Source organism: Pelodiscus sinensis, chromosome 2, assembly GCF_052426305.1.
Source record: "Pelodiscus sinensis isolate ZL-2025 chromosome 2, ASM5242630v1, whole genome shotgun sequence".
NCBI lineage: Eukaryota > Metazoa > Chordata > Testudines > Trionychidae > Pelodiscus > Pelodiscus sinensis.
The window spans coordinates 8947542-8967801 of record NC_143053.1 but is presented as its reverse complement, the minus strand read 5'-3'; the positions used below and the strand labels follow the sequence as shown (position 1 = coordinate 8967801).

At 42.6% G+C, this 20260-nt stretch overlaps 1 protein-coding gene across 2 annotated transcripts in view; it reads right to left on the bottom strand.

The window, feature by feature from the left end:
- The window catches only part of SLC45A4 (solute carrier family 45 member 4), a 92652-nt gene that overhangs the window by 13096 nt on the left and 59296 nt on the right, over positions 1-20260 (bottom strand). Inside the window, exons 1-2 of one of the 2 annotated variants that reach the window (XM_075920045.2) lie at positions 4734-4970; positions 1527-1715 (exon numbers count right to left, since the gene is read on the bottom strand). In XM_075920045.2, the coding sequence (XP_075776160.1) occupies positions 1527-1715; positions 4734-4809 (265 nt within the window). In that variant the 5' untranslated portion in view covers positions 4810-4970. Of the gene's footprint in view, positions 1-1526; positions 1716-4733; positions 4971-20260 lie in introns of those variants that run through there. The other variant, XM_075920044.2, reaches the window with a different exon arrangement.

Below are 20260 nucleotides of genomic sequence, written 5' to 3'. Positions count from 1 at the left end.
TGCTATAGATTGCACCCTTCAATATAGAGCACCCCTAGGCGGTTCCATCGGGGGTAAGCTACACTCTTGGTGCATTCTAGAAGTTGGAATGTGCAGAGGCCACTCAATACCTACGTTCAAAGATCTGCTATTGCTTCTGTGTTTTTAAAAAGATTCCTACGGAATGTATTGAGCATGATGCTACTACATGTATCTATTCTAGGCAATACTGAAGTGACCTACCCCCTCCCCCCCCCCCATAGTGACAAAAGGGTACTAAGTCTTGTTTTGTTTAAAGTATTCTCAAAGTTTGAGAACACACACCACCTTTGATTTAGTAAAAATTTAATCAAAAGATGCTAAGTCACCAAATACAAGTTTTGGCAAACATAGCTTAATGCATCAGCTAATACCAACTTAAAACTAATATGCAGAGGTATCTTAAATCAGAATTAGCTTCTTTGCTATATAGCTAACTATTAGGAGGCCTGCCATCAGACTGCTTTCACAAGCCTGCAGGAAGAGGAGGTATAGCAGGTGCAGAGACTACTAGCAGACAAAGCATGCAGCCATCATATTTTACCTATTCTGCCGAGCCTTAACATTTTCTTGTAGGAATTAACTCTGAAAAGTGGCAGGGCATAGCAATAGAAGTGGCTGATGTTTAATAGATAGACGTAATTTGTTTATTAACGAGAAGAATTTTTATCCTGAGCAAATTGTAGGAAGGTAAAAGCCATCACAAGGCATTAGAAAGGTAAAATGCTCAGTTCGCTTCCTGAAATATTAAGGCTTCTGGTAAAAATAGAGCTGTAGCTACCAACACAAATAAGAGAAAAAGAGTTATGGCTCAGTTCCTTGCTATTGTATCAATCCAAAGGTGATGTAAATGTTTGCCCAAATGTACTTACTGCTGCCTGTCTCATACTAATGTTCCAAAGATTCTCAGATCCTAGATTAAATCTTGTAGTAAACTATGTTCTAAGCAAACAATTTATTTTTAACAACTTTGATGGGGACTCGGGAAAAATTATTTTCCCACATACAGTTTCTGATAAACAAATATTAACAGTGTTCTGGACTTTTTCAATAGTAGGACTAAGAAAAGAACAAGAAAAAGTGAAAAGATAATTTTTTAAATAATGCTGGAAACAGGATGTATTGCCAGATATGCATTAAAGGGAAAATGGATCACAACAGGAAACATTTCCCTGTGAACAGGTTGCTACAGTTTTCCCATGTCAAGAACTGGCTGAATTCATCTCAGCGTCTGCAAATATTATGCTGGCAACCTCTTTATTAATGACTAGGTATTAACCGTTACAGCTAGGCTTGCAATAACACATCTACTCTAGTACTTAGCACAGTACTGTACTTTGTAAAGAGAAGAAAAGCCTACAAAGTTGATAGTTCACATTAAAAGTCTCATAACACTAGTTAATGCTAATCATGTTAATCAACTGCACATCAGATTAGTTTTATAGAAATATTTCTATATCAAAGACTGTAGCAAAGAGAGGAATGAAGGCGATTTCCCCATTATTTACCTATAACAGAGCCATTAAGGAAAAGTGCAACACCAAAGAGGGCACCAATGCAGAGAGCAAGGATAAAAGGCCGCCGGCGGCCCCAGCTCAATGTGCAGCGGTCGCTAGCTGAACCTATGAGTGGAGTGAAGATCAGGCCCAGGATGGGGCTAAGGAACCAAGTGAGGCTGTAGTATTGTTCAGGAAGACCTAAAACAAAAGACAAAAAGATGGTTCACAGGTTACATGGTGGGCAATGAACATCTTAGACCTAAAAGGATTTGTGTGTATGAAAGGCATAACATTAACAATACACCCATCTCTAGCAAGCACTTGCCTGAATGCACTATTATATTCGATTGCCTAAAAACTATGGAACTTTACCTGTAACTGGACAAGAACTCAAATTATATTTTCAATTTAAAAAAAAAAACAAAAAAAACACATGCAGCATGAAGATTACAACTGGCATAGCCAAACTGCTGAAATAAAAGTTTGTGAGTAGTATTATTTAGGAGTCAGTGGAAAGATCTAGTCAGTCAATACCACCCAAAGGGCTTGTTAGTGTGTGAATGCATTGAATTTTTGCTCAAATGGTAGATCTGACCCTGTAGAAAGAGCAAAATAGAGTAGTCAATGTCAGCCACACAGGAGTTTAGCAGTGTGATTTTGGGATTTTATTTGTATATGGCTATATAAAAATAGCTGTGAACCTCTGACATTCTTGGAGATTTACCTGTAGGCCACTGCATCTGGAATTCCCCCTTGTGGCGCTATTGTGATAACCAACTAATGCAAGTTTGAATAGTAAGAGCCACATACATGTCTCCTAAAGCTTTAATGACTTGAGACCTACGGACATAAGTGCTCTGTTTCCCATGGAAACTTCGTCAAGTAGTATACATTCTGTGCTTAATTATAATCAAATTTTCAAAAACTATCTTAAAGCATTAAAATGAAGGAAGTGCCCTACTCAGTTCTGTGTTAACTCTGTACAAAAGTGTTTCCTTAGGCTAAAATTGAATAATGGACAAAAGCAATTATTTCTTAACCCGTAGAGTGATATACAGGTTGCTTCTCTGAAACCAAAAAGGGTTTCTATTTCTGTATGTAATTTTCAAAAAACACAAAAAAACCCACAAAAAAACTGAGTTGTGTGCAGGACTAAGGGGGAGGGAGTGAAATGGATTTACCTGGGGAAAGCTGGTGCAAATGATAAAACATCAGAAAGACAAGCAAATGGAAAAAGGTAAAAATCCCAAACCAAAAATCCTACTCTTCCTTCCTCCTCCACCTCCCACTAATGAGAGTAATGTCCTGCAGTCTAAGATGGCTGGAGTGCTTCAGAGAAGTTGTTACATTCAGTAAGAGTATGTTCAGAAGTGTTTTCCTTCTTTAATACAGCACTCTCTCATATAGCCTTGTGACAATTTACAAAGCAGCAGTACGGGTGAAATTGTCTATTGTCTCAGTAGCAGTGAGCATAAAATGCAAATATTTCAACACTAAAAAAATTTCAAATTCAAAACATATGCAGTGATCACAACGGATGTTTGATCTTTACCACTGAGCTCAACCTGCGCTTCATGCTTTCATCCTGTGGGTATTAGTTATTAAGTGGGAGGTTGACAATTCTTGTTCATAACCACCTATATGGTACTTGAGGAAAAAGTCCTCAGAACAAGCCATTTTTAGTCAAGATTTGATGGTATTTTAAATAGCAATGAATTAGGTTTTCCTCAAGACTGCTGGAAACAGTGTAGTGGTTCAGTAAACAGGATGAAATTCTGTCTATAGCTTAAGTGCTTTGAGCAATGATCTGAAGCCAAGAACCTCTGTTATGGCAATCAGCTTTTGCCAGCTGTAACATGTTCCAAACCACAGCTGCTTGGTCCAATAATGGGCTATTACGATCATCAGACCTCTCTGTTCTGAGTGGTGTCAGGACTTCTGCTACAAGGGGCCTACAGAAGGTTTCTTCTCAGTGGATGGAGCAGGAACAATTTGATAAAGAGTCTTTTCTTGGCCTTTCCTGTTCGAGTGACTGGTAGCGATCAACTAGAAGGATTAGTTCTTGGCTGTAGATACCACTCAAGCGGCTTGTATCAGCTTGCAGTTGTGTTCTACCTCTGTGCTAGGTTTGCCATTGGTGGCCTATGGGACAAAACTCAGACATACCATGAGAACTACAAATGGGGTACCTGAGACACCCAGTATTCACACCATGGCTTAGACTGCCACCTGCTGACTCTTGCTTAGCTTTGACAGGCTGAGGTCTTTGATATTGGCCATGGCAGGAAGGCTTTAACTTGGAGCTATACCTAAAAGGGAGCATAAGATCTTCTGGGACATGTTAAGTCTACCTCCCAGCTTTGATGGCTAATTAGAAGTTAACAGCTGAGACTACAGCTCTTGCTTAAAATTATGACAACCAGCTGCCTTTGCAGAGCCTATTAGTGGTGGTGGAGCTGTGCACAAAGTCAGCCAGCAGAGGTGCACTCACACAAGAGAAGGTCTTAGGATACAGTCCTGCCTGGGGGCCAGCCTCTCTTCACACATGGTATTCTTTTGGCTTCAACAGCTCCCTGCAGTGTGAGAGCAGAATCAAGCCCTGGATGTTTAACACCTGCCAAACCACACTATACAAGACGCTAACACTTCTGCATGCCCGATCTATTGCACAGGCTGGGGCTAGTTTGATACCAAAATCAAATGCTTGGGAGGTTCTTCAGCACAACTGTGTACAAAGCTCAAAGCCAGACAGGTTTTTAATTCACTTCAGGTTGGGATGATTTTTTGCACCAACATACCTACAAGACAAAAGGGAAAGAAACACCCACCACTGTTTTACTCCCTAGAAGTCCCCTTTCATCAGGTTAACCCTGCATCAGTGGTTCATATCATGCAATACAGCTTGTTATAACAAGTACTATCTTAAACGACATCCAGCAATTACAGTTTCATTAACATAACTGGTTTATGCAGAAGTCACCATGACATGAGAACAAGTCAAATGGCACAAACCTTTTGAATAAGGTGTATGATGGGAAGAGTTTAAGTTTTGAGCTTCAAAACTGGGTAACTTGTTTTGGGACGGGACAGGAAACCTTGAGTTGCGCTCAGATAAGTCTATTCAAGCCAAAGAGAAGGTGTTGCATGCTAACAGACAGCATCACCAAACACACACAGCTCAAGACACGCACAACTAGCAAGCCTTCAATTACTTACAATGAAATAGGTTGATACTATTTGAAGAGAAAGAAAAGATGTACCCCAATGTGTGGTCTAGGTAGGTACAACACATAATACAGAGTCTTTTCTTTGTTATTCTATCCTTCAGTTGAGAAGGGAACTTAATATGGCATTAGCTTGCATACCAGTCTTCAATCCAATCTGAACTGATCACCACTCGGGTATAAAATTAAAACTCTTTCAAACCTTTTCTTTCAACTGCAACAGGATTTGCACTTCTCTAAATTCTACAGACCGGGAACTTCATTTGCATGCTTTGAAGCAAGGTTAATGAATTGCAAAGAAAGGTTACTGAACTGTTGCACAAGGTCCTTTTTTAAAGCAATGATTTTATTGCCAGTTTTACTTCTTTCCATTTAATACTTTGCAAGGTCAGCTTGTTTCTGGACATTATGTAAGTCTTGTAATAGTCAAGAGTCAGGCCAAGTCAAATCGTTGTGGTGAAAGTTTACAGCTTTAGTTGCCAAAAAGTTAAGGCTCCTAAATCCACATAGCGGAGGCACAAAAAACCTTCATTTGTAAGAGTTTCAGAAGGGGTTGAAAGTGCTCAGTATCTCTGGAGAGCAAGGGGGGATAATAGGGATGTAAGAGGAGTAGTCAATTTAGTTGACTACTTGTCCCCCCCCCGCTGCCTCTATATCAGAGACAGCAGGGGGAGAGGGGGAGGAAGGAGATGGTGTCTAGGGGGGAGGGAAGGCACAGGGGAGGTAGAGTTGCAGTGGTCAGGGACCTGGCTCACACTGGGTCCTGGACCTACCCTGCTGCAGCTCTGCCTTTTAAATGTAGTAGGCTCTTACTACATTTAAAATGCAGAGCCACAGCAGGGTAGGTCCAAGACCTGGCACAAGCCAGGACTCAGCAGTTCCAGCTTGCACCAGGTCCAGTACCTACCCTTGCTGCGACTCAGCAGTTTAAACATAGTAAGGAACCGGGCATGCAGGTAGCCTGGCTCCATTACAATTTGTATAGGTACATGATTGGTCAATAAGGGGCCCCGCTGTGGGTCTGCAGTTTGAAAGTATCAAGTACATGATTAGTCAGTTACTTGCTTCTAACATTAATGGAAGCTGGCTATTTAGACACCTATACCATGGCCCTCGCCCAAAAGGCTGGAGCGTCTCAATATGACTATCAAGTCAGGCTCAAACAGACCAGAGGGGGTAAGAAGAGTTACCATGATATCAGATACTTACAAAAAGGCACATGCATCCCCATCTGCCCATTTTATTACAGCTACACCTCTGCCCTCCCCTTTACAGGCAGGATTTACGTAAGGTGAGGATGAGGTCATGTTAACACATGCAGCCATAAGGGAGAAGGTGAAGGGAGCATCTTTTAAGTGTTTGGCACTGAAATACTTTGCTGTGTTATGCTGGGGAATATTCATTATCACCATCTCATGTAAAGGCAGCCAGCCATTTGCCTTTTACAACTGAATGTCATTCAGGTGAAATGTGTCAGACTATTAGCCCAGTAGACTACAGTTCTCCATGCTCAGAACAGGTACAAAGAGGCAGCCATTTGGACCGAATTTGGAATGAGTCCCACATTGTAAGAGATTAATTCATCTGTTTCCATCCAGTCACTGGTCCTTCTAGCCAAATCTTGCTAAGGTGACAAGTTCTGTCACTTGCTATATTCAGCTGGGAACTTGCCTATAATAGTTCATGACAGCTTATATGGGCCAAAGGAGCTATCAGATGAGAGCTTGAACGGGAGAACCTAGGAGTGAAAAGACCTGCATCCTGTTAGCAAGCCTATGAGCTGTCTGGTGCTGTTCCTTTAGAATAATCTTTTCCCACTATTGTGCTTGCCCTGTTGGGGAATAGGATTCAGTCTTTATGCTTTGTGACCATTGGCAGCCGTGCACTGAGCTGGCCACTACTGGAAATTGTTTTTAAATTTGTTGACCTCTTGGGAGGGGGAAAAAAGCAATTCAAGGACTGTTAGTTAGCTGCTAGCAAACAAATACTGAAGAGGAAAAAACACCCTGGATAAACAAGGCCCAGCACTGGCCCCAGGAGCCGACAGGTGGAGAAGGTTAGGAGTCCTACACAAATCAATGAAAACAATTTCATATCTATTAGCAGCTACCCCTGCCACTGAGACCTTTGCAAAATGGCATTTCCCAGCAAGCTATAAACAAACAGGACACTGGCTTCTAATAAATACGTTTTTGTTTTTTCCCCCAGACAAAAAAAATCCCAACAATAGTGGGACCAGCACCGCTCATGGTTCACAGGAAATGCTTACCATGTCACCAGTCTGAGGGCTGTATGAGGTCACGAGTTGCATGGGAGAAAGACTAAGTCACATGCAGCAATTTCTATTCAAAACCTCTTTGATAAAGTTCTATAGGGGAAAAATAGTTCCCTGTAAGTATAAAAACCAAGAGACCTAATATGGGAATAGGAATTTAACTTCTATTTTCACCTGTTAGCACCTAGAGACTCGCTTGTATTCTCAAAATAAACCAGAAATTAGAACCAAAGAGAAACAGACAAGTATGTGTACACTAACCTAAAAAAAGCCATTATGTTTTGCAAATACTATGCTTTCTGTACTGCTGTTCCTTAATCAAAATACACTGAATTTTGCTCAGAGCTGGCAACAGTCCTTTATTTTTAGTTAAGTTTTCCAGACCGGTTACAGACCTTGTATTTGTTTTTGTAACAAACAGTGCTAGGACAAGATCAATAAATACCTGTCAACCTCACCACAGAAATATTTCTAAAAAAAGCGTAAAAGCCCTCAATGTCGGCACAGCTTCTCATTAGAGGAGATTAGAGCAGTGTCAGCTTTGTTAGTTTCTTCCTCTTTCAGCCAGTTTGTATAAAGCACATAAAACACATGAGAATGGTCTGATTCAGTAAAGACAAAGGTCCATCTAGCCCAGTGTCCTGTCTTCCAACAGTGCCAGGTGCCCCAGAGAGAATGGAAACATTCAAGTGATCGATCCCCTATTCCCAGCTTCTGGCCAATGCAGGTTAAGGACACCATCCTTGCCCATCCCAATAGCCACTGATGGATTGATCCTCCATGAATTTATCTAGTTTTTTTTGAATGGGCCTTTGAGAGAATGCAATTTTAAAATTAAGTTTTATATTCCTTCCCTTAGCATTAAAAATATTTGCCTAATACAATGCTGCCCCTTGTTCTCTCAGAGTGGGAGCATGGAGGTATGCCCATCCTGGTGAATGTTTAGGGATGTGAATGGTTAGCCAGTGAGTCTAGGCTCAGTCAACCTTTGTGGTTATACGCAGATCCCTCCCCCTATGGTCCTGCCTCTGTATCTGAGGCAGCAGCGCGGGGGGAGAGGAGGAAGGCAGGGGAGGGCGTACATACGGGGAACTGGTTCTTGGTGGGCACTGGCTCCCTGCCTGTCCTGAACTGCTGCCTCTGATACAAACAGCTCCTGGGCAGCTGCCTCACCCTGCGTGTAAACGTGGAACTGCTGGTATATAGTGCCTCCCTGGGAGTGGGGCTGGAAGAGACTGTCAGCCCCATTCCCTGGAAGTCAACTGCAGAGCCAACAGCAAAACATCCTTGGGAGCAGGGCCAGCAATGCTCGCAGGTCCTGCTCCCAGGGCGGTGGCTTTGCTGAGGGCTCTACAATATAAAGCTTAAAGTTTCATACTGCAGAGCCCACATCGTGTGTAACCACTATAATTTTTAGTGGTTACAATTAATCGTATTTTAACATCCCTAGTTCCTTCCTCTACTAGAAACTTCAGAGATTGTCTTCCCCTGGATTCCCATCCTCCCCATAAGTGGTTCTTTCCAGTCCTCTCTAAATCTCCCATCAATTCTCTCCCCCTTCCAATAGTCCAAATTCATTATGGCATAGTCACAGGCTAGATTTTAGAATTCCTACCCATCAGGACAAATTAGAGGATTGGGCCAAAAGAAATCTTATTAGGTTCAACAAGGACAAGTGCAGAGTCCTGCACTTGGGACAGAAGAATCCCAAGCATTGGTACAGGGGACCGACTGGCTAAGTAGCAGCAGTTCATCAGAAAAGGACCTGGAGATTACAGTGAATGAGAAGCCGGATTGAGTCCACAGTGTGACCTTGTAGCCAAGAAGGCTAATGGCATATTAGGGTGCATTAGGAGGACCACTGCCAGCAGATCTAGAAAAGTTATTATTCCTCTTTATTCAGCACTAGTGAGGCCACATCTGGAGTACTGCCTCCAGTTCACATTCCTTCTATAGTAGGGGGCCTGGACACACTGGAGATGGCCACCAACATGGGGGCTGGAGCACATGACCTATGAGGAGAGGCTGAGGGATTCGAGCTTATTTAGTCTGCAGAAGAGAAAAGTGAAGGGGGGGATTTGACAGCAGCCTTCAACTTCCTGAAGGGAGGTTCCAAAGAGGATGGAGAGAGGCTGTTCTCTGAAGTGACAGATGGCAGAACACGGAGCAATGGTCTCAAGTTAACGGGGGAGGTCTAGGTTGGGTATTAGGAAAAACTATTTCCCTAGGAGGGTGGTGAAGCACTAGAATAGGTTACCTAAGAAGGTGGCAGAATCTCCATCCCTAGAGGTTTTTAAGTCTTGGCTTGACAAAGCCCTGTTTAGGATGATTTAGTTTGGGTTGGACATGCTTTGAGCAGGGGGCTGGACTTGATGACCTCCTGAGGTCTCTTCCAGCCCTCAGTATCAGAGCTCACAGAATCCATCTGTCCATTGTGGATCACAGCATCTTAGTCTGATGGTAGAAACCCCCCCCCCCCAAAAACCCACCACCAACACCAAAAATCCAAACACTCCCCCTTGACGTGGACCCTCCCTTTGAGCGACACGAAGCTAGAAGATTTTTCTAGGGCAAACAGAAGGTGCTCAGATAGAGATGGCATGACATTAGAAATTATTGGCCCTTCAGTTCCCCCCTTTTCTTGTTTTGGTCATTGCTCCCCTCTTTGTCTAAGAATCTGAGAAACCATTTCCATAAGTGTAATTTTTAGCTCAGTCTGTTTTAGTATTGTGGTAGTGTTCAGAACCCCAACCAGCCTCTGTCAGGACACTGTCTGTTCTCATGTACCACTCAGAGCTACACTGTCTGATTATGTAATGAAGTGTGTGTGGCTCATTCCAGAGAAACATTCCTCTTTTTGGTCCTTTTCTAATGGCCAGTTGGAATGCTAACATACACATGGCAGAAGCTGTGTCTTCATTTGAAATGCACTAGCCACATTAAGTATAATTAAAAAGCAACTACAGGCAGTCCCCGGGTTACATACAGGATAGGGACTGTAGGTTTGTTAAGTTGAATTTGTATATAAGTCGGAACTGGCGTCCAGATTCAGCCGCTGCTGAAACTGACCAGCGGCTGACTACAGGAAGCCCAAGGCAGAGCTGCTCTGCCCTGGGCTTCCTGGAATCAGCCACTGATCAGTTTCAACAGCGGCTGAATTTGGACGCCTGGGACAGAGCAGCTGGGGCGCTGCCGGGTAGGTCCCCGCAGTGCCGCACCTCAGCGCTGCTGGGACCAACCCGGAAGCACCCCAGCTGCTCTACCCCAGGTGTCTCCAAGTCAGCCGCTGCTGAAACTGATCAGTGGCTGATTCCAGGAAGCCGGGGCAGAGCAACTCTGCCTTGGGCTTCCTGTAGTCAGCTGCTGGTCAGTTTCAGCAGCGGCTGACTTGGGGACGCCTGGGGCAGAGCAGCTGGGGTGCTGCCGGGTTGGTCCAGTAGCGCCGAGGAGCTACTGTAGCGCCGAGGACCAACCCGGCAGTGCCCTGGCTGCTCTACCCCAGGCGAGAAAAGCCTGGTCTGCTGGGGGACCAGGGAGACGCGGAGCTCCCGTCCCGTCCCGCCGCTCCCATCCTCCGGGGCGAGAAAAGCCCCGTTCGTAACTGCGGATCCGACATAAGTCGGATCCGCGTAACTCGGGGACTGCCTGTACAGGTAAAAGCTTTTGTCTGAATACAAGAACGAACGAGGAAGAAAAAACTCCACAGTAACCAGCTGCTTGAGAGATGCTGAAAATGTCAAGAGTTCAGGCCCCTTAGAAATTGGATTTGAATGATTAATATATTTAGGTTGGCAACAATTTCAGAGAACTTTTGAAGGACAGATTATCTGTTTTTATTGTTATCAACAGGTTTTACCGGATTCCATTTGTTGCTTGAGTATGGGATACATATTGAGCTGTACAATAGAAAACAAAGTCTTCCTTCTGAAATAAGGATTGACAATAAAATAGAGCTCTTAATACAGCCACTTCAGCAGATCAAATCCAGAAACATTATTGCCGTGTAGGTGCCCTCAAGCACACCACCACCACCACCCCTTTCAGAAAGCTACTTTAAAATTATAGCCGTCATAGGCATCAGTCGTGACAACTGCAACAGAACATTCCGATCATCAGCCATGATGAGCTCAATAATGCTTCTGAGAAAACAGAACTGAAAGATGGGTGGTAGCCCTTTTAGGCAGCTTCCTGCTGCTGCTGCTGCCGCTGCCGCCATGTTTTTCCATCTGCTCTGTCTGTTCAACTACTGCAACCTCCTGCTCCCCCTTCCTTCCCTCTTCTAATATTTGGCAATAGCAGGAGTAATCCGTACTTGCATGACACGAATGCTAGTTTGACAATATAAAAATAAATTTTGTTTTGTCCTTACATGCTGCATTCTGAAACAGTTACATATGGACAGGAAAACATAGGCAGCAATTGAAAGGGGGAGCATGCTTGAAACAGATGAGCCAAGACATGTGGGAAAGACACCGGAGGCAGACTACAATACTGTATGGGACTAGAGGAGAGACCTGAAAGGAGAGTATTGATATTTTGAGTTACCAACTCTAGGATTACTTCAGGTCTCATTTCAGTTAAGCTAAAACACTGGAGGAATCTCTTGTTTTCTTACATTTAAAGTTCAGTAGTCTTAGGGTATGTCTACACAACAAAGTTATTTTGAAATAACAGCTGTTATTTTGAAATAACTTTCCTAGAGTCAACACAAGCCAGCTGCTATTCTGAAATTAATTCAAAATAGCGGAAGGCTTATTTCAAAATTGGTAAGCCTCATTCCACGAGGAATAGCACCAATTTCGAAATTGCTATTTCAAAACAAGTGCTGTGTAGACGCTTATTTCAAAATAGGAGGCCTCCAGCCCTTCCCAGGGTGCCCTGCTGGCCACCAGGTAACTTCTGACCTGATGCCCCGCCAGAATCAGTTCTGGCTGGCCTTAAATGTGATTCAGCATCCAATTAGCGTGGATGCGCTATTTTGAAATGCATTTTGTGTGTAGATGCGTTATTTCGAAATAACACATATTTCCAAATAACTTTCAAAATTAGATCTTTCGAAATATTGCTATAGAGTAGACAAACCCTTAGGTATAGGTGTTACTTATAACAATAGGTAAATAGGTCAGATTAACTGGTGATTATTTTTAGGTTAATATTCCTGTGGATGATTTCCATTTTCTGATTTCTGTATTTATATAAAAAATATTACCTACCCTAAAATTGCTGTATTATGAACAATCATTCCTACTGCTGAAGGCAAAGCAGGAGAAAGAGCAAAGATCCTAAACTGCATTGTATTCTACAGGTATCAATTGCTAGCTCATTATAATATCGGAGTCCAATGCTTAACAGTTCCTAGGTTTTCTTAGGGTGGCAACAATTAACCATTTGGTAAGGATATGGGTATAACCAATTTTAAAAAAGTTACTTCATGTCCAATGAAAGGTGCTAGATGAAATGCAATCAGAAAGCAAACCCTGAACATGTCCATGCATCAACAAGCAGACTTTTCACCACACTGTACCAGCTAACCCATCCCAAACTATGGGGGCATGGTCAGACCACACTGCAGGATTACTCTGTCCCCATGCCCACTGGTAAAATTGTTTCACTGCAGATCTAAGTATGTTTGCACAACTCATTTCTTCTGGCTCTTCAGGGAAACAGTTTCTTTTTCCCCTATTGCAAAGGCTCTGAAATCTGTAGCTAAGTAATAATCAGACAGTAAGATCAGTTTGTACCCTGATGCTAAGGAGCTGAAACAGACTAGAAATTAAATGCAACCCTCTAGCTTGTTAAAATAGCAGCGATTAGCAAGTTCCTTCTGACTCTTCAGCAAGAGCAACCTGAGGGACTAAAGAAAATTTAACTCCAGATACAAAAGCTTAAAATAAGTATCCCTGAAAACATCCCCCTCATCTGAGAGGTGTATATATGTCAGAGCATACAACAGTTACACCTAACCAATCCCTCAAGTTAAGTTCATGGCTTGGTCTAAGTATCCCCAGAAGGCACAGGAGATGGCCTGTTAACGGCAGCTGAGGAAAGCTACCAAGGCACAGAGACTTAATGGTCACCGCACAGGGAATACGCAGTACACATTGGGTTACAACTGCTCAGCTGTCCACATGTTGATGTGTGTGAGGCAGTCAGTAAGTTACTTTTCTGCAATGTAATCTCTTAAGGGATGTAATTAAAATGCATAAGCTGTACATGATGCCCCACTTATACTCCACATGCGTTATGTAAGACTGCAGTACATAGACACTCTGTCTCACTGCAAGATTAGACATCAGTTACAATGACATGTGTTGCCTGCAGATATGCAGCATCCCAGTTTACCCAAAGCTCAATAGTATTTTAGAAAGGGGAGTAATGAAATATTAGATTATCCTCAACTGAAACAATTTCACAAGTTAGGTTTTCTTGCATTTGTCTTATTTACTGTAAGATTACAATACTGAATACTACAAACTCTTATTTACAAGGTATCATTTTTGCTGCACTGATTAACATATTATTGTCCCCGAATAAAATTTTCTCCAGTTAGTGTGTAATCCTAAAGCCAAGTGATACCTGAAATATACTATCATTTTGCATTAAAGACTTTAAAATGTATACATCTAGAATAAATTTACTTGGAGAGGTCAAATTAGGTTTCCATTTTTGATGGATCAATGATTGCTCATCGGTTGGAAGGTTTAGGAAACTAGAGCAGATCATTCAGGATACTGCTTGCAGCTTTTAGGTTTGCCAAAGCCTTGTCTTACATTTACAGAATAGGGATGTAAAATCCTGGTTAAATCAGTTAACCAGTTAAACATAGTTAACTGATTAAATGAGGGCTGCTCTGGTCAGGCCAGAGCACTTGCTACCCTGCCTGTGGCAGGTTTTTTTTTGGGGGGGAGGGGCCCAGAGGGAAGGAAATACCCCAGTCCTCCAGTTAATCATAACTGGTAAGCAGTCAGTCAGTAAAAGGGTGGCTTACCAATTAACTATTCACATTTGTTTTATAGTGCATCTTCCTTCCTAAAGGATCCCAAATTTGTCATCTGCACACAATAGAATAACTAACATTAATGCAGCCACTGTTTGCAGTGACTAACAATCCAACACAGTAGGAAGTGGGGAGTAGAATGAAGGATATTTTGGCCAAGGATGGAGCAGCAGAGCAAGCAGACAGAGCAGGTTTACACCAATGCTCCCTCTAATCTTTTCCATCCATGTGCAGAAGAAATTTGTACATACACTGAGGGATGTGTGAATGCATACTACCAGTAGAAAAAAACCTTGCTGTGGGTGCTTGGCTCATTAGCAAGGCAGCATGTGAATCTCTTTACAGCCATACAGGCACACAGCTTACAGGGAACACTGGTCTACACTTAAAAAGCTACAGTGGCATGGCTATGCTGGTGCACTTCTGTAGTGGCTCTACTGAAGCTGCTGCTACGCTGATGGTAGGGCTTCTTCCAGGGCATAGTGAGGCAGTAGCTGTGTTGATGGGAGAAACTGTCAACAAGCTTTCCTGTCAGAGCGCTGCCTTCAGCAGGGTTAGGTCAATATGATTATACTGCCACTGTTCAAAGTGATGGCAAATTGAAGTGAAAAAAAAATCCATACATCCGAGTGATGTATTTATACTCATGTTTCATATCACTGGTCATGCGTGAGTGCAGCCTAAGGCAGGAGCTGAGTAAAGACATAGGTAGGCATGTTATTTATTCCTCTTATTTGATGTATACTCAAGGAAACTGAGAGGTCAATTTGTTTTCAGCCTCGGGCTGTATGCGTTGGTCAGACCAGGCACCCAGGACATAGAAATGCCAGATCATAATCAGCAACCTGTTTTTGGAAGAGTGACATTCCAGACACATTAAACACACAAGAAACCCACCCTCACTTTTTGGAGGTGAAAATTGTTTAGAATCCTGGTTGTAAAATGCTACTTTCTTACTGAATGTAGTGCTGTAGCTGTGTTGGTCCCAAGGTATGAGACAAGGTAATCACTAGTTCTGTATAAGCTAGAAAGCATCTCTCACCAACAGCAGCTGGTCCAATAAAAGGTATTACATCACCCAACTTGTGTCTCTGACCTTTCTACAGAGTATCTTCTCTCTGTATTTAGATGACTGTTTATTTTAAAACCCACACAGCTAAGGGGGAGTGAGATGGTTCTTGGGCATCTCCAGAATTGTTTACTAAATTCCAGCAGATCACACTTGGGCAGTGCGCTGGCCTTCAGTGATACTGCACAAGTACAGGCAGTCCCCAGGTTACGTACAAGATAGGGACTGTAGGTTTGTTCTTAAGTTGAATCTGTATGTAAGTCGGAACTGGCATCCAGATTCAGCCGCTGCTGAAACTGATCAGTTTAAACAGCAGCTGAATCTGGACACCAGTCCCGACTTACATACAGATTCAACTTAAGAACCCCAGGCGTCCTCAAGTCAGCCGCTGCTGAAACTGATCAGCGGCTGATTCCAGGAAGCCCCGGGCAGAGCAACTCTGCCTCGGGCTTCCTGTAGTCAGCCGCTGGTCAGTTTCAGCAGCGGCTGACTTGGGGACTCCTGGGGCAGAGCAGCTGGGGTGCTGCCTGGTTGGTCCAGTAGCGCCAAGGAGCGGTGCTGCGGGACCAACTGGCAGCGCCCCACCTGCTCTACCACAGGGAGACCAGGACCCGGCCCGGGTCCTCCGCCGCTTTGCTCCACGTCTCCCTGGTCTGCTGGCTCCCCCAGCAGACCAGGGAGACAGGGAGCAGCTTCTCTCGCCCCGGAGGAGGCGGGCGGCGGGACCAGGCGTCCCGCTGCTCCAGTTCTCTGGGGCGAGAAAATCCCCGTTCGTAACTGACGTAAGTCGGATCCGCGTAACTCGGGGATTGCCTGTATTAAAGCCATTATGAGTTGCACATGTGTAATTAAGGGCCTAATTTAGCCTTTGTTATTAGTGAAGACACAGGAAAAACACAGCTGGATTCACAGCCCAGAACAAATCTGAAAGGCTGGCAGCTAGAAAGACTCTTGTATGCAAGATGAGCAAGTGTGATATGCAATCAGTGAAACACACAGGGAACTTCCTTGTCAAACTTAAAAAAAACAAGGCAATCTGGTAGCACTTTAAAGACTAACAAAACATGTAGATGGCATCATGAGCTTTTGAGGGCACAGCCCACTTCTTCAGATGACTTCTTCACGGTCATCTGAAGTGGGCTGTGCCTACAAAAGCTCTGATATCATCAGCATGTTTTGTTAGTCTTGTAGCACTTTGAAGACTATTTGTTGTTTTTAAGTTTATCCTGTACAGATTAACTCGGCAACCCCCTGAAGCTTCCTTGTCATAGTTCAGGGTTAGCTGCGCTTTTGACTTGGTTTCTAGTTTCACCAATACGTCAGGCCCCTTGCCTACTCTTGTGCTGTTCTGGGATGCTACAGTTTTCCTACTCAATCAACTCTAAGTCAAGGCTGCTCAGCAGGCTCAACCAGGTTCAGTAGCCTGAAAATCTTGTTGGGAACCACCAGTAAGTTAGAGTGAACCAAGCAAGCCTTTCAAAATGAGCGCTATGTTCCTATTGTAGCAAGCATAACAAACTAAAAGGGTTTTAAAAATAGTCTATAGGTGTCTTTACCCACCTAAGCTTAGCTCTGCCCATGCACCCAACCCCCACCCCACTTCTGAGAACTGGAGTTCACTCTGCTCCCAGCACAGTCTCAGTCTTTCCTCTTGTGCTTCAAGGGCATCATTTTAAATCCATTCCAGATATCAGACTAGAATCATACCACCGTCTCTCCCCCCCCCCCCAGCTTGATGTAAAGAGTGACCTTGGCAGGATTAAAGGCTGAGCTGATTCAGCATGATTCAAACCCTCCATGTTTACACTATTAAACCTAGTCAATATTTTAAAAAGACTATTTTCAAAAAAATAAAAGCAGAACCTACCAGTTATTGCTACTTGAGTAAGATCTAAGGATTTTATTGCGAATTGCCATCATGCTGCAGCATCAACCTCCTGTCCTTTAAAGGCTTTAGCACAGACTACTAGGTTGTTTTTAATTAGGGAATAAAAGCATTAACTGGGCCAATAGCACTTTCTATCCCAATTGTGTTATCAAGATGCTTGGACTAAAGACAGAAATAAAACCCCTCACTCCTAATTTGCCTTTTTTGCTGATTTAGACCTTCCAGCAGATGATCAGTCCTTTTAGCATACTTTTCAATGTGGATATGGAAAAAGAGGAAATTCTAAAATAATGTATGCCTTTCTGTGCAGTTGCCGTTATTGCAATTTAGCTCTATGTAGCTACATTAAGGGGTGCACAAATCCTATTACTGCTTTTCCTAATATTTTAGGCAAATGAACTGTTTTAGTTTGGATGCATGGTTTATTACTTAGACAATTGCTCCAGGAAAGCATTACAGTATGCTGGTTGCTAATTGAAATGTCATAAGATTGGACAGCTAGATCCACTAATAGTGGTAAAAGGGTCATCATGTGAAGCATTTAAATTCAAAATAACTTGTGTTGTCTGTCTTTTGCAAACTGTTCTCTCATAAGCTATCAAGCTTCTTCAGCTAGAGTCTCAGCTGCTTTGAGAGGTAGAACACAGTTAAAGCAAAGTAAGGAGGCTGATTAAACAGGCAGAATTCAAACCAAAAAATGACTAAGATTTTTTTGGAAAGTTTGAAGGAGGATGTTATATATAGGCTGAGACACCAACACTAAGCTAACTGAAATATATTGCAAGAATGGTCTTTCCAATTAAGTTTAAATTTTTGTATTAATGATGTATTGTAACCCAGGATTTTAAAAAGGAACTTCCAACTGTATATTTTGAATTAAGAGGTTATAAAAGTAAAGTACAATTTAATGGGAAAATTGACCTCTTTCTTGTAAGTGTGGTTTTGGTTGCCAGTGGAGAAAGTTAAGCACTTTTAGTCAATTTGTGTATTTTTTAATTACGATAACAATCATCTTGAAAGGAACCTTTTTGGTCACATTCTGCCAATAATGAAGATCTGTAATTTTGCATAATGCATAACTATGGCTAAATGCCTAATTTTGCAATGCTTAAATGAGTAATCCTTAATCACGCAAATCCCACTATTTCGAGTTTTCTTATCCCCTAGTCATAACTCGTCATCTGAAGTGGGCTGTGCCCACAAAAGCTCATGATACCATCTACATGTTTTGTTAGTTTATGAAGTGCTACCAGACCATTGGCTTGCTGTTTTTTTTTTTTTTTTTTTAAGGAAGTCAGGAGAGAAGCGGTTTCCTAAACTAAGAAGTTCATTAATACTTAGGATAAACATATAACAAATAGTCTGGTAGCACTTTAAGGACTAACTCAGCTACCCTTCCGAAGCATTAAAATTCAGGACAGTACCAGCCAAGGTGGAGCTGGTAGCAGGTGTGTTTATACTGTACACTATTTGCCACTGAGCAATTTTTTATACGCAACAGTAGAAGGGCACCTAATCATCTCATTTCAGATTGACAATGTTACCATCTGTTCTCAATTTTTTTTAAATATTAGTCAAGCAAGCTACGCATACCTTCATTCTGTGAAGGCCTTGGCATTAGGCCATCCATTCTCTACTTTGAGGCAACAGAATTCCATAAAACTTTGTCAAAACTGCATTTTACAAAGTATGCTGATTCTGCATAAAAGAGAACAGCCAACACTTGGGAGGATAAACTGACTCTTCAAGTGAACTATAGCGACCAAAAGAAATCTTAACTGTTGAGCTACTGGATGAACGCAGAAGATTGCTGCAGTGCTTACTTAAGACAACTAAATGGACTACTAGACTGAATACAATTCAGTTATGTGTCTCTTGTACTACAGTTCACTGCAAAACAAAGGATCTATATTTGGAGACTTGGGTACTTTAAGAAAATTCCGTTTTAAACTGTCTTATCTGCAGAGTGCGATGCAGTTGTAATTATATTTTAGTCATGTGATGTGACCCATGTAAGCCACAGAGCAGGTATGCTTGCTATTACTCTTCCTTGCCAAAAAATTTCTGGCTTAGTGATCTTAGTGGATGACTTTCCAAATGAGGAAAAAGCAGCCACCACAACCTATGCAATGCAACTGACTTTTGCCCATCAAAACCAAATTTGATGTCTGTGTAACAAAGCCTTTTTGTTACTGACCATCTTAAAGCCTAGAGCTGTGTTACTTTAGCTTCCCCATTTTGTTCTAATTAGAACTCGAATTTCTGCATCCATTACACAACTGGAGAAGTCCAATTTGTATTTATATTTATAATTTATTTATTTATATTTTCACACACACACACACACACACACACACACACACACACACACACACACACACACACACACACACGGAGGAGGGGAGAGAGAAAAAATTTCAGTCTCAGAAAAGTCTTAACTGAAAAATGCAGTCAGAAAACCAAGAGTACCAAGATGAGATGTGTTAGTTTTATAACTAAAAGGGAGGTCATAACTTGCGTGAAATATATACAATTTGAGAAGTAAAAAACAAACCTGTATTTCCTTAAAGAATTTTTCCCCTTTATGAGAGACTATATGAGCTATCTAGACTGGTTCAGAAACATGTCATTTACTTTTTGAGTCCCTGCAACTGAAACAGGCTTTGTCTAAGACTCTTATTTCATGAAATGAGTTACTGGGCAAAAGGGAATAAATGTCATGTGTCAGAAACCTAAAGGGGCAGGCAAGTAAGCTCTAAGTGACATTTGAAATACTAGATTTAGAATAAAGATGCTGGGGAGTTTTTCCAGGTCTTAACAAGGTCGGTGAGAATGTAACCAAGACAGGGAACAAAGTGTCCAGTATAATTAGACTAATTATACAGGCAATGCACCTAATCCAGGCGCAGGCAAAAAAAAAAAGGCCTCCGCAGGCCAGATCCAGCTTGCTAAGTGAGTTGATCCAGTCTGCAGAGGATCTGCCACTCCCCCCACCCTAAGCCAATCAGCACCTGGGGGTGAGGGGAGTGCGTGAAGTCTCTTCCCACCCTGCTTCCACTCTGCGAGGAGTGTGCTTAGAAGCACCGTACACTCCTTGCAGGGCGGGAGCATGCTCCTTCCAGGACTGGAGCAGGGTGGGAGGAGACTTCACACATTCCTCCCACCCCCAGGCAAATCAGGGGCTCAGCTGGCAGTTGACTCAGCGTGGCACTTCCTTGCAGGGCGGGGGCAGTGAGCAAGAACCTTCATGTGCTCCCTCTCCCCAGGCCCAGACTGACCTGGGGGCAGCA